Consider the following 17,155-nt stretch of genomic DNA (forward strand, 5'->3'; position numbering starts at 1 on the left):
TGTCTCATTCGCTTAACCTCTCCTGTGGGTTTATTTATTTAGCAGACTCTTAAGCAGCCAGTGAGCAGAGCCTGGTGTCACAGAGGAGGATCAGGCAGCACCCTGTACTCCGTAAGGCTGGTCTGATGACACCTGGCAGCATTGCCATTGGCTGGACCCCCAGGCGCAGGGTCTGTGGGGGCCGCCCAGGTGCTTTTTTCATTCAGCGATCGTATTTCTGCCTTTTAATATACCCCAGCCATGGCTCTTAATCCCAACCCTCCCAAAAAAACACACGGACCCTGCTACACAAACTAAGCCCCATGTGCAGGAGGCCCGTCTCATTTTAACACTTCAAAGGCCATAATGCTCAACCTGGAATATGGGGACCGTGGGGGAAGATGCCAGACTCCTGTTTCAGAAGTCATAGAAAACCTAACCCTATCCCTAATCTGTGTTGTGATGAACCAGCATGGCCTCGTTCTTCCCCTGGCATTTCCTCCTCTCTTCCCATCCATCCCTTCTAATCTTCTGCTCCTCTCCACAATCTCTGGTGCAGTTCCAGAGCCTGATTTCTGCAGCCTCAGCCAGTCACGACACACCAGGGTCCATTATTCCCCGCGCTGGTATAAACAGAGCTGCCCTCCCCTCCATTGCATGGGCTACGGGCCAGAAGCAGCTCCCGCCAGGACTTACCTGGAAACGGAGTCTGGGAGTCCAGCTGCTGGGGTACAGGCCCAAGTGACAGACCGCTTACTGGAAGTTGACCTGACACTGGACTCCCAAATGCCCAGAATGAGTGCTCACCTCGTTTCAACTCCTGATTTCTCCAGTCGGAATTCCAGATAACTTACCAGCTGGGAGGCGCCCAACAAAGATTTGAGATTCCGGTTACTCTTTAACATTTGGAAAAACAGATCCAGTTGTCTATGTGTTACCTGGCATGTACTCAACTGTTTCAAGCTCGTCTGGTTGCTGTTTACATCTGTGATGTCGGCCATTGTGACAGGATTTAATTATTAACACAGCTCCATCACCTGGTGTACAGGTCTAAGACGCCGTGAGGCTTAAAAGCTGAGCCCTGCACGGAAAAGGCATAGACCCATGGCAGATTATTCCCATTCCAAATCCAGAGGTTTGCAGTTCTCATAACAGGAAACAGCCAGCTGGTACCATCGCCCCCATTCGGAATTTAATGGAGCTTGCCCTGCTGGGAAACGCCAGTCATTTACCCAGCATGCATTAGCCTCAGCAGGAGGCACAGTACAGCCAGCCTGCTGCAACCTCAGCGGTGTATCATCTCATTCTCACAGTGCTTCATACAATATAGGGTCCTCTCCCCAAAATCAAGAATATGGGGGAGGGGGCTTATCTTCAACCAGTTTATACAGCTGGATGTTTCAGAGGAGCTGTTCATTTTAGGCACCATGTTAAACTATGTCTAACTGGAGCAGGATCTAAGGTGGGACTGGAACTCACAACTTGCAGGACATTCAGGGCATCCTTCTCTGACATCACTAATAAGATGTAGGGATTGGTCACCGTTTTCAGATGAAACCTATCCTGCCCCCAATTGCCTCCCAAGATGGCACAATCCAGAAGACATGCTCTGCCCAGTGTCCCTTTCTCACTCTTTCCACACATCCCCGAAAAGCACACCCCCATAAAGAACTGCAGCATCCCATTAAAATCACTTTATTCCAAAGAAACATAAATCAGGTCACATATTGATAATGTAATGGCATTTCCGAACACATTTATTAGCAATTCATATTTAAAATGAAAAAATGAACATACAAAAAGAAAAACATTTCGATTCCACTTCCAGTTATACCCGTTCACTTCAGGATACCTGCGGTCAGTGCCCGTGGCCAGGTGAGCGAGGCACATGCCTCTCTGGCTCCCCCCTGAGGCTGGGAGAGCCACGTGCAACATGCTCCCCTAACACAGGGAAACGGCAGTGACTGCGAACAGTGATATTCACCCGAACACACACACACACACACACACACACACACACACACACAAAAAACAAACACAACCCTGCTTCCCAGAAAACAGCAGCAACGTGTTAAATTCCAACATAACCTCATCTTTGTTCCAGTAAGGTTGATAAATAAGTAGTAGAACAAGAAAAATAAAACGAGATGGTCACCATACCCCGGAGGGCGATGGACCTTCGATTCACAGATGTCCTGAATGAACACGAATCCCTAAATGGTCCCTGTACAGAAGATGTCACATTCAGCCACTGAGGGGCTCGTCACTACTAGAAACAGCAAACACTGAGCAGGAGGGGAAGGGACAGCTACTCTAACATGGCTCTGCGTACGTTTAGTAAATACCTTAGACACTCAGGGTTCCTACGGGGCGACACACAGCCGGGCGGGGGGGGGGGGGGGGGTAACTAGCTCTCTATACATGTCTCACAGATCCAGCACTGTTATGTTCATTGTTGTCCTGGAGACTGTGCAATGTTGGGGGGGGGGGAGGGGGGTACTGTATGGTCTGTCGATGTGGTGGGATCTGTAAGGGGTGGGTCATCGACTGCAGCTCTACCGGCCACAGTCAGTGGGGGCCTTCTGTGTGACAGGCAGGTGTCATTTCAGCCTGCTTATGCAAGTGTGTGTGTGTGTTTTGTCCAGTACCGCCACAAACGCAGCGGTAACAAAAAGCCAAACTCTCTCAGAGCAGCTCAGTGTCACCCTGCCCCCAGAATCAGACGCGGCGCTCGTCTGCGGAGAGTGAGAGTGCCCCCTAGAGGTGGCGGGGGAGCGAGCACGGGAGCTGGGATGTCAGGATGTGAGGGGGTGCGTTGAGTCTCCCGTGCGGTCCGGCCTCTCCGCCACACGCTAGTGGTACCGAAGGATGATAGGAACTAGAGAGGGAGGGGGGAAAAAGGAAACATTTGTTAGCTTTATACCAGCTGACGGACTTGAAATGACACTGTGGGTTTGGGCTGCCACGGTAACGCAGGTGTCTGGTCCACTGGGACACTCACTGATGATGATGAGCAGGAGAACGACGATCACCAGTGCGATGATGGCTTTCATCTGCAGGGGGAGACAAAGGAACCAATATGCATGAAAGCCATGTGATAAGGTTCAGGTTAGGGGGTCAAAGCCTGTAGAGATGTGTGGGCACTTCACCTTGGTGTCTCTCCACCACATCCTGCGGTGGAGCTGTTTGGCTCGGCTGCTGAAGGCGGAGGCGTTGTCAGACAGGCTCTCTGTAGGCAGGGGGACACGAACAGACAGGGGACAAAGGGATGGAGACACAGCGATTGGTCAGGCCGGGGTTAAATACGCAACAAGGTGACATCACTTTGGCGTCCATCCAAGTCCACCTTTGGATGGACGACTTGGGGCATCAAACGAGCAGACATGTCTCCCTGGTTTTGGCCCTGGGAGGTCATCTTATCTAAGCTGTGTAATACAGTGTCACTGAAAGCCAGCTGGACTACAGGCGAGAAAATAGCAGGACCTGCCACCTGGGAAGAGGGGACACAGAGGGTAGTTCGGAGAATGTCACCCTCCGTTTGGCATGTTTTAAACCGATTTGCTCAACACCAGGCCCCTCCTTGATGTGGTGCTCGGCGTAGCCTGGAACCTTCCAGCTTGGGAGAGCGCTAAGAGCCAGGCTGCGCGTTCCAGAAGCTGCCCATTAGCACACACACACACACGCTAACTTCAGTGTTATGCAAGAGCCAATAAAAAAAGAACAGGCCGGACACGCCTGCCAGAGTAGCTCAGGGCGGGCTATGAGGTGCCCGTCTGCATGCCTGACCAGAATATAAATCAGCAAAGGTCCTTGGTACACCTTGTACTGTCGGCCCTTTTCTGAAGGTATCTAAACCGTGGTCCCGAAAACAGAGGGCGGTCGGGGGGGGGTGTGTGTAAGAACAGAGTCGGTTTTTGTTCCTCAAGCCACACCAACATCATCAGGCCCCCTGAGATAGCCAAGTTGACCAAGGCCCTCATAACAGTTCATGTCTGGCTTAATCCTTCCGGTGGTGTCACCAGAGTAACGCCTTGTCCTCGTAAAAAGGAGACATTGTCCTGCCGCCTCCCCTCCCTCCCCCCGGAGGATTCCCGTGCGCCAGGCCTTACCCGACTTGTCCTGCAGGTCGTCCAAACGCTCACCCCTCTCGATGACTTTGGAGATGTTCTCCTGCATGACGTCGATCACCTCGTCCACTTGGTTCTGGACTCTGATTCGAAAGAGGGACAAAAAAAAATTAATCAGAAACCAGGCAGTAGACGGGTCCATCAAGACCAGCACCTCACATCACCAGAACGACTTCTCTCCAATGCAGCCAAACTGACACAGTTCAGATCTCCATGACAGACACACACAGCCCCTCAGGGTTTCATTTTAAATTGATTTATTGACATATACAGATACTGTATGAATAGGGTTTTATTTATTTCATTCTTTTTTTTCTTGCACAGCTTCAACCTGCTACTTTTATCACCCAGTTTTCTGCATGATACTATTGGATGTCGTGTTGTTATTCTTATTTTCCAAATTCTTGTGACTGCACTGACATACTATGCTGCTCGCTGCCAGGCCTGAACGACACACACTGTTCCTGCTGCTCTATAAACCCAGGTGACGAGGGGGTGGGGGCTGACAGGCAGGTCTGGAAAAAGCATTTGGCCTCTTTTACCGGCAGCTGGCCACAGAAAAAGAAGGGCGCGTCACGGTGCCCCCCTGGACGTGCACGCTTTCGTAACTCCACAACAATAACAAGCATCACATCTTTTCAGATTTTTGTTCGGATCCTACTGATACGACTTATGTAAGTATAAAGCCGGCATGTAACTACGGCCAATTAAATATTTACAATAAGAGAAACAAATGTCCAAGATCATCATCCGGCATTCATCTGCGCTGGAGAGGTTAGGAGGAGGTCGGGGCGTTTGTCATCCTCTGTTTATTTTTTCTGATAATTTTTAGATCATTTTTGTGGTGCAGAGTTTGCTCGTTTGGAAGTGAGAAAATGTCAAACTGCAGCTGCTGTGGGGAGGGTAACAATGCCTACAGACCCCCCCAGAGACAAGCATTCTTTTAGTATACTGGGTACAGGTGGGAAAGCAGGGCTCAAGCGGGAGGGCGCTAGGTGTGCACACGCTCTCACACACGCAGGAACACAGGGCGGGGAGCACTTACTGTCTAATTTTGTCATTTTTTGGTCCAAATTTGGGTCCTGTCGGCCCTCTCCTGTAATTAAAGAGGTTGCAAGTGACAGCTTTAAACCAGAAAAAAGACTTTAACATGAGCTTCTGACACCAGCATGATGTTTGACTGACCGTAGGTGCACCAATACGCAAAATTCTTACGCAGCCTTTCCTGGATTCCATATCAAAACAAGAAACTAAAGTACTTTCTTTAAACACTATAATGACTATAATTATTCTAATTACCCTGAGTACATACATTTAATCAGATTTATCAAGAATAATTCTGTGCAAATGAGCAATGATTCATCTTCAAAAGTCGTTCATGTTTAAAACAATTTTTAATGGAGCAAATATTAATATAGCCAAGTCCATTACACCAGTGGTGTTTACTGCAGGAACAGAAAAAACCTACCTATCTTAGGAACATGAAAGGGAGACTTTCTGTGGCTAAAGGACACTAGATAAACAGTTTACTGGTGTCCAGCTGGATCCAAGAGCCATCAGGCCCAATAATCCAATGTTAGCAAACTCACGGATGATACATGGATGAACAAGCCACACAAGACTCACAGGAAAAAGTCCTCCTCTTCATCAGAGTCTTCCTCAAGTAGGTTCCTCTGCAAAAATAAATGAATAAAATAATCATTTTGGGTGAGATGCCTATATCATTATTGCTAAAGGTACTCAGGTGAGAAATTGTTTGCACAAGAACAACAAACACTATATATAAAGGCTAAGCTAAGTGGGCTGTGGGTTCAATAAGTGACCGCTAGATACTGTGCAAATGTGACATCTCTGCCTTCAAAGGCAGTCACTTGGAGTCACCTGACCCCATTTGAAATCAGTCAGACCAAATTACTGCCCTCTGCAGATTCCTTAGGAAGCTGCATGTCACGTCTTCCTGATTCAGATCCAACGTCAAACACCCAATTACAACATGAAGAAAAAACGGCACGCAACATTAACTCTGATTACCTTCACGATCACTGCAACTGCAGAAAACTTCACATTGACTTACTTGTAACACTGGGCACAGCAGTACTGCACTAATAGCTTAGCTACCGTTTTCAGGCCTCCTAATCGGTGATACGTGAACTTATTACAACACGAGATGCAAATGAGAGTCAAATTCAGTCTATTCTCTATGCAGCTTTGGAGAACCACCACAAAAATGTAAGTTACACAGCACCGTCCTAATCGGAGAAGTAGTGAAAAAGAAAAACAGGTCAGCATGACGTTACACTGCAGTCATAATGAGTATGTTTTCTTCTAATCAAGGCTGTGATTTACTTTATGGTTTGTGCACAGTATGAATAAGTTGGCTGGAAAAAACATTATCCAAAAAAAACACACAAGAGGATGTCATTGTGAGGCTCTCCTCAGGCCAGGGGCGACCTGGTTGCTATTATTGGGGGGGGTGCAGGGGGGCTGGATGATCGCGTGCTGGTTACGCAAGCACTCTGGTCCTTCCCCTTTCCATTAGTACATGACAGCACTGGTTACTGGTGTCATACGAAGAAGAAAGATTGACAGCCATTAGCGGAGAATAATGAGGGCCAGAGTATGCGGCAGTTACGCCGCGCAGGGGCCAGAGTGCGGGACAGTTACGCCGCTCAGGGGCCAGAGTGCGGGACAGTTACGCCGCGCAGGGGCCAGAGTGCGGGGCAGTTACGCCGCTCAGGGGCCAGAGTGCGGGACAGTTACGCCGCGCAGGGGCCAGAGTGCGGGACAGTTACGCCGCTCAGGGGCCAGAGTGCGGGACAGTTACGCCGCGCAGGGGCCAGAGTGCGGGACAGTTATGCCACGCAGGGGCCAGAGTGCGGGACAGTTACGCCACGCAGGGGCCAGAGTGCGGGACAGTTACGCTGCTCAGGGGCCAGAGTGCGGGGCAGTTACGCCGCGCAGGGGCCAGACCCTTTGCACTAGCACATGCAAGAATGCCTGCCTTCACACGTGTCTTAAGCTTGGATCAGTAACGACGTGCCAAATTGCATCTGACTAACACCCCCCCCCCCCCACCAGAAACACGTTCCACACCCGGCTCACCCTCTCACTGCGCACGGAGCCTGTGACTTCATCGTCGTTGAGGTGCCGCTTGAATTTGGGAGGCATGTTTTCTTCAGTCTGCTCCTCTCTCTCAGGCTCCCTCTAGGGGTGGAAAAAAAAGAGGGTGCTGCAGGAAAACACTGCAAAACATACCCACATCCCAGCAAACGCTCCCCCAGAGTAATGAAATGGGGGGGAAAAAAAAAAGCTGATTTATTTTGCCCTTTAGACATTTGCACACATTTAACATGTAGCATATTACTGCTATAGTATGTAGCACTTGAAACAGAATTGGTACTTAATAGCTCCAAAACAAGTTACAGTTGAGGTAAAGCACCTTGCTAAAGGGCAGAACGGCAGAGCCCTTCCTGGGACGGGAGCTGGCAATTTTTTTTTTAATACATAACACATCCAGTGGCCTTTTTCGTACTGACCCAGACTGTCCCCGACTGGCCCTCAAGCGGAGCACAGGACACGTGCCAGGCTTCAGCGGCAACAAAAAGATCATCGTTAAGATAAGCACAATGTAAAAAAGGACGCTTACTGAAAGCAAACAGACAAAGGAAGACTGACGCGGAGTAAAGCAGACACACACGACACTTACACTGCTAAGGGAAATTAAAGTGAAATCAACTAAAAAGAAGATAGAAGAGGAGACTGGTTTCCTGCCAACATGGATTAACTTGAACACACCATCAGGCCCCAATTACATGACACAATTACATGACACAATTACATGACACAATTACATGACAGGTGCTCTCTGTATGTCTACGGTCCAACCAAGACATCATAAAACAGATATGCCATCCAAAATATCAGAAAACGCGACACAAACACATGAGATAGGAGGCTAAGGACTTTTGACAAACCACTGAAGGAGGAGCACGTAAATATTTAAAAAGGGCACACTGGGTCTTATGTATGGCCTTTACCCTATGTAAAAGAGTATCACTTTGCATTAATTACTCAAACTGAATCATTTACTAATTGGCACACTGAAAAAGTGCAGAGTAATTTACTGGAGGCCACTGTGAGTATGATGTTTATCTGCCCTGAACGGAAACCCTTCAAGAAATTGTTTACTAAATCATGGAGTCCAACCAAGACCAGTACTGAAAAATGCCAAAAACACACCCAGGAAAGAGTCAGTTTAACATCATGAACTGCACTAACCCCTGCTACTAGCAGTCATCACCACAACACAGAAAGGCCAGGAACGGCAAAGTTAGGTCAATCTCAGCCAATCTGGCCGCCATAATAACGCGGCGGTGATCGCGATATTTGAAGCCATGACCCACTTTCAGGTTCCCCTGCAGGCAGGGGCAGGCCCTGACTTAACATGGAGAGAAGAACACGCTTGGTTTACAAGAACAATGTCTCACGCTGGACCATTCAGCTCTACCCAACATCTCTTGTGGCCATCTGGGGCCTACATGTTCCGGATGCTTCTCCTGCCCTCGCAACTCACACCTGATACCCCCTGCCCTCTGTCCCACACCCTCCTATAGCCCTGTCCCCTGTGCACTCCCCCTGAGACCCCCTACCCTCTGTCCCACACCCTCCTATAGCCCTGTCCCCTGTGCACTCCCCCTGAGACCCCCTACCCTCTGTCCCACACCCTCCTATAGCCCTGCCCCCTGTGCACTCCCCCTGATACCCCCTGCCCTCTGTCCCATACCCTCCTATAGCCCTGCCCCCTGTGCACTCCCCCTGAGACCCCCTACCCTCTGTCCCAAACCCTCCTATAGCCCTGCCCCCTGTGCACTCCCCCTGAGACCCCCAAACTAAATCTGAGTGACTAATACCATGGTATCCACTGCTCTGAACTGTGGCTGTGTGTCTCTCCTCCTGGCAGCCGGGCTGGGAAACGGCTTGTTTCCTGGCCAGGAGCGGCTCTGAATTTTCCAGTAAACAGGAGAATGAGAGCGACTTGAGACAGAAGTCTATCTGAGACAATGACAGGGCAGAGAGAAAGAGAGAAAGAGAGATACACACAAAGAGAAAGAGAAAGTCCAGTCCACTTGTGGTACAATCATTCAATATTCTGAGTAAAGCTTTAAACAATAAATGAAGTATTTATCATTATGTTGCTTTACAGACATCCAAACCGTTCTACATATCTTATAAACAAATATATGTTTGTAAAGCATTCAGAGTGGGTTTACCACACAATAGAAAACAAGTCTATTGCTGATGATTTGTGGTCATTAGGGCTAAATTAAATCCCGGTCCACATGTTTCCTGAACCATTGGAGGAAGAGTCTGATGCTTTATAAACTGGCAAGCTGGGCTTTTAAACTGAAAGCCAACAGTAACTGCGTAGTACACTTTAACTTATTCAAACATAGTAACAAACCAGGAATGCCAACGGCTAAAACGGTATGAGAGGAGATTAAAGAGACGGGAACCAGCTGTGAGAATTGATGGCGAAAGAGTGACAACTGAGAAAAAGAGGGTTAGAGTTAGCTGTAAGAACTGGTGTTAAATGCTACCCCAGCAGTTGAGGACAGGACACTCCCCCATAGGGTAGCACAGGCTTTGCGTAAAGGAAGGTGACAGGCCTGCAAGCAGAGTGCATCCAGAACGACTGATGCGCTATGGATCTCTCCATGTTTCTGACAAGCAGTACGTGCTCAGATCCATAGCTGCAGCAGCAACACACTCCAATGCAACATCAATTGAAAGGGCAGCAGGAAACACCTTATCATTGTACATGAAAGTCCCAACCATCTGAATAGCAATAAGGCAGGATATACAGTATATATATACACACTGACCTGATAAGTATATCTTTCTTACACTCTAAACAAAGACAATAACATTTAATGATTCTGTAAATCAGACTAACAGGAATTGCAGTTTTCCAAACCTGGGCCCACAGTTCACGCAAATAAATAAGCCTAATGAAAGCAGAAGGAACTAGGCATGATTTCCTGCTCCAGCAACAGCAGTAATGTCAGCAGTCAGTATCTGCTGACAAGCAGGAACTACAGGGAATGATTTTTTTTTTTTTTTTGGGGAGGGGGGTTGCTAGGTTTTCAAAAAATGTATCCACATCATAGTGTGTCACACAAGCCTGATCCAGACAACCTACCTTGGCGACTGACCCAAATCCGGAGTCTGGGAGCTCAGTGTGAGAGTGACGTTCCTATAAAGCACTGATACAGAGAATTTCTGGTTTAAGTAAAATATGCAGTACTATAGATGACAGATGCACCAGCATGCAAAGCTGTTCCGAAAAAGATTCGCTAGCACATTTCTCAAACGAACACTGTTCTTATGGTATAACTTATACGGATCCCTTAAGAAAAGTGCTATGGCCACAACGATGTTGATAAACGACAAAAAATCCACCTCCATTAGGATTAAGTCGTTTAACGATTCGCGATAAACTATTAAATAATCGAATTTTGCAATTAAATATTAACACGTGGCATTTTAATGATTAAAAATAAAGATCCGTTTTAGTTTTCTAAATGATAACGGAAGAAAAACAAGCGTTTTTTTCACAGTGTAGAGATGAGCCACACCTCGCCGGCACAGTTTACTAAAATTAAACTGAAACCTGAGGCAAAAATATGACATATCTCATAGGAAAGTGACCCCTAGAAAAAGGGGCTGACGGCCAAGCGGGTCCCGGGTCCCCTCCGAACCGGGCTCATGCTGCCTGGCATCCCGCCACACAGCACCGGTAGAAATACGGCAGAAACGTCACCGCTACACACGAGCTAAACACGAAAAGGGCGGATCATTCTGCGAAACCCCCAAACAGCCGAAAAAACGAGCCGCAGCCACCGCGGTCCCCTGTACTAGGGCCACCGGTGACACCCGACGGACGGTCGAACCGACAGCCACTGCCGATATCGGTCCCGAAGGTAACCAACACCACGTCCGAAAAGTACCACCTAATCCAGACGGTGACTGCTCTAGTACGTGCTAGTGGCGCACGTTCGGTTTAACCTTGACTGCGGACGTGTCCGAGATGCTCTGGAGTTACTGGACGGCTCCAGCCATGGTGAGCGCTGCGCTGTCGTCCGCCGCCTTCGTCGCTCTTCTCTCTCCGGCTGACCGGGAAGCAAAACGGCGACCCTACGCAAACGGCGTACGCAGAGTTCTGCGCGTGCTCATCTATGCAAACGGCGTACGCAGAGTTCTGTGCGTGTTCACCTACGCAAACGGCGTACGCAGAAGGATGTGCGGTCTCTCTTACGCAAACGGCGTAAGAAGAGGGGTGTGCGTGCTCACCTAAGCAATCCGCGTACACAAAAGGCGCAAGTGGGTGATGAACGGATAAATACTGTAATAAAACGCTCGGAGACTAACTGTTAACCTTATTAATATACATCTATAAACACAAACGTTAAAATCGTACAAGTTAATTAAGCTACTATTTTTTGTTGTGGCGAATTACCATTCTACGTCTAAGCTATTTTCTCACAAAATTTTTAGCCGGATATTAATATATTTTTAAAAAAATCAAACGTGGTCTTCAACCTCTCCAAATGAAAATATCAGGCTGTTTATAGCATTTTTCGATAATCATTACCATAACTGTAATATAAATGGCTATTTGTTACAGCTGATTTACCACGTTCCGGACTCCTTTGATGTGATTTTAGATTCTCTTATATTTTGGATAACCGCAGCCTTGAGGTGCACCTTTCTCAGCCGTGCGTCTGCTCTTAGCGTTATAACGTGATATAGCCGTAGTGCAGCATTAGTCCTCAGTGAATATGTGAATATAATGCCATGTTCACAGTCCAAGTCTCAAAAGAACTTGAGGCTTTTAAGTTAACAACGTAATCATCTTGCTAGGAGTTTCTGCATGCTGCAGTTATGATGGGGAAGACAGACATTACAAATAGATGACACCAGCACAAACTGGCTCTAACACATCCAAAGATCCCTCTAGAAATAAAAGCCAAATATTGGTATCTTGTGACTTGTAAAAATGGATGCCCTACGAGACAAGAGAATGACAGGAACAAATGTTCTCAGGCCAAGCGAAGACTGCTGGCTGCAGGAGCCAGTGATAAACGATTTTGCAGAAAAATGAGGAATTACTCTGCAAAGAATTTGCATTACACGTGCAGAAACTGGATTCTGACACTTCATCGTCCCTAGAAACTTAATTATGAGCTCAAGTTTGTGACATGCTAACCATGCCAAGCAGGTCTCCCAGCAAACAGTAACACACCTTCCCCCTTTGCAAATGCCATGCGACTACATGGGGAACTTCAAGTTTAATATATTTATAAAATAAGACCAAGGTTACCAAGAAGTAAGAACCTTTCTTAATACATGTGAAGACCTCTGACTACCATTGTACACCAAGTAACAACCAGTTTTCAGTGTTCGGCGGTGGACTCCTGGTACTTTTGATACAAACCAGGTTTAAACAGTCGAAGTAGCAGTCTTTCAAAACTTCTTCAACAAAACAGGCAACTGGTTAATAGTAATCCCAGACATCCATCTTATTATCCAGACTTCAGAAGCATGGACAGCTATAAAATATATTCATTGCCCTTCTTTTTCAGCAGATAATGGTTGCCTTCTGTTTACAATTCAAAGAAAGTCTCTTTCTTAATTAATATCACAACTACCACTGCATTGTTATCTACAGATAACAAATGCTATGTAATATGATTATGACTGAAACTCCATCCTATTATGTATGGTGTTTGCTGGCTGTTTTTTCCAGCAATGCTTTTTTCAAGTGCAATTCTCACACCATGATAGGGGCAAACAAAACACCTTTCAGGAAACTGAAAAATCATCTTTTGCATGAACACATAGCCTTTGAAGCCCTGATTCAAGCATATTTACCTGGCACACCTTCTATTAAAGGACAGGGATCCTATAGAGTCATTAATGTTACTTTTGTTTCTACACTAGTGAGTTATAACGTTTGATCTACAGTATGAACTGCACAGAGCATGCATTGTCATCAGAATCAGTTTTATAATAAAGTATAAATTAGATATCAGTATACCGTTAGGAAACACACAGCGTTTTTCCATTTAATATCAATGTAACCCTTAATGAAGTGTCATAAGATAAAATACCAGTGACTAATTTGGATTAATACATGAGCATTACATTCTGTAGCTGGATAAAGCTTTATTCAATCATATTTATTCAATATGGTCAATTACAGCGAGGGGGGGGGAAGGGAAGCAAATGAAGAAAGTTGCCACACCAGATTTTTTAAAACAGCCCTCAACCATTTCTCAGTGGCAAGCAGCTCTACTCCAACAGCATAAAATACAGGCCTACTACTACTATATCTCCTTCGATTTAGTTGAAAATTTAGATTTTGAAAAGATTCAGACGTTACTTCATCAACCTTCACAAATGACACACTAAAGATTAATGTAAGAGGGGATGTCATCATAGGTCCTGATTGATATATTCCAACAACGGAACACGTGTTTGCATGTAAACATCTATATTTTTCTCTGGGTAAACAATAGCAAATGCTAGACATTGGTATGCTCCTGCAAACACACACATGTCAACAAAGTGCTTTGTGGATACCTCCAAGCTTTTCTTGTCGCGTGAGACGCACACATCCTTCACTCCACCAAGTCTGCTGCCCCGTTTGCACCAACCCCTGTGTTTATTCCCCAGTAACTGCTCAAAGATGTTCCCCCAGAAAATTAGAGTCGTGTTGTGCAACGGCGGATTCCTGAAGCTCTTCACGAACTTCTGCCAGATGAAGTGATGAAAGTAACTGTTACAGCGGGGCATGACAAAGGGGGGGATGATCCATGTAGCAACTCTCAAACAGGGTTTTATTAACAATACAGAATACAAAGGCAGAACCAGTAAACAAAGGGGCCATAAGGGGTCAAAACAAGTAGGCAAGAACAAAAACTAACCATATGGTAAACAAACACTAAAATTACAACAAAGAAGACACGGACAATAAGACATGGAGACCAAACAAAGAGCAGAACACTAAAAACATAGGTACTGGTAGGAACTCGGACGGACGGACGGACGTACATACGTACAACCACAATGAGCAACTGAGGAAACAAGGTAAGGACAGGTACATATATATACACAGATAACAAGGGCTAACAAGGGACAGGCGGGGGCTATTACAAACTAGGACCAACAAAGCAGGTGAGGTCACTTAACAGATACAGAAGATTTAAAACACCAAAGGAAACTAAAACAAGGAAAACTAAACATGCTACAAACAGGGAACAAAGCAAGGAACTGTAGCTGAAATATATACGCCCAGAAAACATGAACACAATATGAATGTTATACTAACTAGTTGGGACTGGTCTCTGCCAGCCTCGAACCCACAACAAAAGGGGATGCTGGATGATGGCAGACCACTTAGCCTGTTAAGCTATGCAGCAGACCAGGGAGCTGGGAAACACACTAGGGTAACACCAAACGGGGTGGACAGCGACACCTGGTGGCCAAATGGGGAGAAGATATCTGGGACAGTGCCGTATGGGCACCGATCCTGACATGTAACTAATTAAATATCTTCATGGCAGTAATTAGCTGAATCCGGTGAACTGTAGGTGGACATAACAGGCACTAGGAATTCTTAGGTGGACTGAAAGGAAGCACTGAAATTACTTCTGCACAAAACTACATGTCTATATTCCTTAGGCCTAATTTTCTTCCCTTGAGATAAAGAAATAATCTGCCTGTAGCACAAAGGAGGGGACAATTACAGAACTGTCTCTGTGGATGAAACACTTTTCCAAAATGCATTATGGCAGATTAAACACTTTCCATCTTTAAAACTGACTGTTCTCTTAGTAGGCCTAGATTTAATAATTAATGGCCTCTGATTCCATAATTGATTGTATTAGTCTCCATGTCAATCAACAGGACTGTATGTTATACACCACATTTAAAGGTTACTGACCTTCTAATCCAGTTTTCACAGATGATTTAATAATGCTCAGAGTGAGATTAAACCACAACCAAACAATACATTATATAATTATAATAGACCAAAATGTTTTTTAAATTAATATTTCATAGCTATTAATTTTGCAATGACAATATCATTACAGACTACCTTAATATGTTAAGGAAGTTTATAGACAAAGACGGCCTGCAACGTGAGAGTACTGATGTGGTTTTTTAGACTTGAGTGATTTTGTAAATAAGATGCATGAGAATATGGAGTATGTTTTTTTTACCTTATTGAGGCGGTTCAAAGGAGCAGGGACTAGAGCTATAATTTAGGTTAGGTTCCCAATTCCCATGAATCTGATAAATCTCTCATTTAATTGGAAAGGTAAAAGATTAAACAGAAATGCTTGTTGGCCTGGAAGGCAACTGATGCCGCTGTGATCTTTGAACCAAATGGTGGCAAGTTCAAGTGCCTGGAGAGTTCTATGAAGAAAAAGAAGAAGTAGAAGGAAAAAAACTTTACCCATGAACTCAGCGCTTTTTACAGCAGCTCAGCACTGTCCCAGAACCAAGGCTAAGTGTGCTGTTTTTCATACATACACTTGTTTTAATACTAATTTTGTCATGTGAATAAAACTGGAGTGATTGATTTAATTTTCTTTTGCCCTTGGGCATAATTTACTTCGGGGGCGAACACAGTGGGTTATGAATACATTATACGGTACGCCAACTGAGTACCTTACAACTACAATTCTAAATAACGACAGAAATACATATGACAGAGTCAATGATTATTTGTGCTTTGTATTCCACAACAAATCCCATTTCCTGCCAGCAAAAATGACTTAGCTTGGTTTTTGCTGCCTTCTGGTGGTCCAAAATATAATATATCAGTTAATATATAAAATTCTTCCGAATTGAAATGATCTTTCCTATATTGGATTGTAAATGTAATATAAATAATCCAATTACTCAGACAGCTGAATACGTCTATGCTATTTACTAGTAGTTACTAAATCAAATTCTACTGAGTAAATCAGACGATTCCCACCAGGAACATCTAACATGAAGAACTGAAGAACAGAAAAGTGAGGGAGGACGGATCAGTGTCCCAGTATAACTGGGGCCAGTTTGCCCACCGTCTGCGCTCCTAAGGGTACGTTAATACAACCATAAAGGAACGTTATAAAAATTTATCCAAAGGTTCACATATTACAAACGTTAGGAGAAAGTCCCACAAACCAAAACATGCAAATAAAATCTAACATTATATTTACGTAAAAAAAACTTGCAAACCACAGGACACTCAAACAATCCTTCAGGGAACGTTCCTGAAACGTTCTGGGAATCATCGCTCACGCACTTATGTTTATATGGGATAAGCAATAACGGATTTATAGGCTCCATTCAGTTTAGATTCTCCAAACAAATCGGTCAGAACAGATGGTTTTTTACCGCGGTTAAGTTAGCCTCATATTCGATATTCAGTTTTCTAGCTTCAATAACTTTTCACGGAAGTAAGGTGGGGCGTTATTAATCACAGAATCGTGTTGTCCAGTACGCAGGCTAAGATGCACACCGATTATTTTTGCGCTTCAAACCATTTCGTGATTTGTGCAAAATCGTGTTAATAGCTAATAAATTAGGTTCTGTCAGCTGTAATGACATGGTGCTTTAGCATTTTGGGCTCATGGCGACTGATGCACACCCCTTTGTTTCCCAGATTGCTTTACGTACGATTTTTAATTAATTTTTGAATGTTCGAATGTATCCGTGTAATGCGAAATGGGACAATGCATGAATGGGTTAATAACTTTAAAACTAGACAAGACAGGCACTTCTAGTGAAGTGTGCATGGATCAGGGGACTCTGGGGGACAATGCACACCCCTTGGATTTTCAGAATAACTTTCTCTCTAACAGTTATTAATTAATACATTGTATGCATATTACATGGCATAGGGGCACTGCAATAAAGGGTTAATAGCTCTGGAACGACATGGGACAGCCATGTCCTATGAAGTGTGCCTTGATCAGGGGACTCTGGGGGAC

The 17,155-nt window shown here is 45.3% G+C and overlaps 1 protein-coding gene across 7 annotated transcripts; it reads right to left on the minus strand.

The window, feature by feature from the left end:
- Nucleotides 1–1,658: 1,658 nt before the first annotated feature.
- On the minus strand, nt 1,659–11,330 carry vamp4 (vesicle-associated membrane protein 4). Of its 7 annotated transcripts, XM_072699780.1 has the most exons (11): nt 11,172–11,330; nt 10,306–10,369; nt 9,989–10,013; nt 9,017–9,154; nt 7,209–7,310; nt 5,733–5,779; nt 5,152–5,202; nt 4,089–4,189; nt 3,129–3,208; nt 2,981–3,032; nt 1,659–2,857 (listed from the first exon to the last, which is right to left on the minus strand). In XM_072699780.1, exons 4-11 carry the CDS (start codon nt 9,017–9,019, stop codon nt 2,832–2,834), a joined length of 462 nt encoding a protein of 153 aa, XP_072555881.1. In that variant the 5' UTR covers nt 9,020–9,154; nt 9,989–10,013; nt 10,306–10,369; nt 11,172–11,330; the 3' UTR covers nt 1,659–2,831. The 7 variants fall into 7 exon arrangements, with proteins under 7 accessions (XP_072555881.1, XP_072555882.1, XP_072555880.1 ...); XM_072699781.1 differs by lacking the exon at nt 9,989–10,013 and having other exon boundaries at nt 9,017–9,106; XM_072699779.1 differs by lacking the exon at nt 9,989–10,013.
- Between the last annotated feature and the right edge of the window lie 5,825 nt (nt 11,331–17,155).

This window comes from Paramormyrops kingsleyae, chromosome 15, assembly GCF_048594095.1.
Source record: "Paramormyrops kingsleyae isolate MSU_618 chromosome 15, PKINGS_0.4, whole genome shotgun sequence".
Classification (NCBI taxonomy): domain Eukaryota; kingdom Metazoa; phylum Chordata; class Actinopteri; order Osteoglossiformes; family Mormyridae; genus Paramormyrops; species Paramormyrops kingsleyae.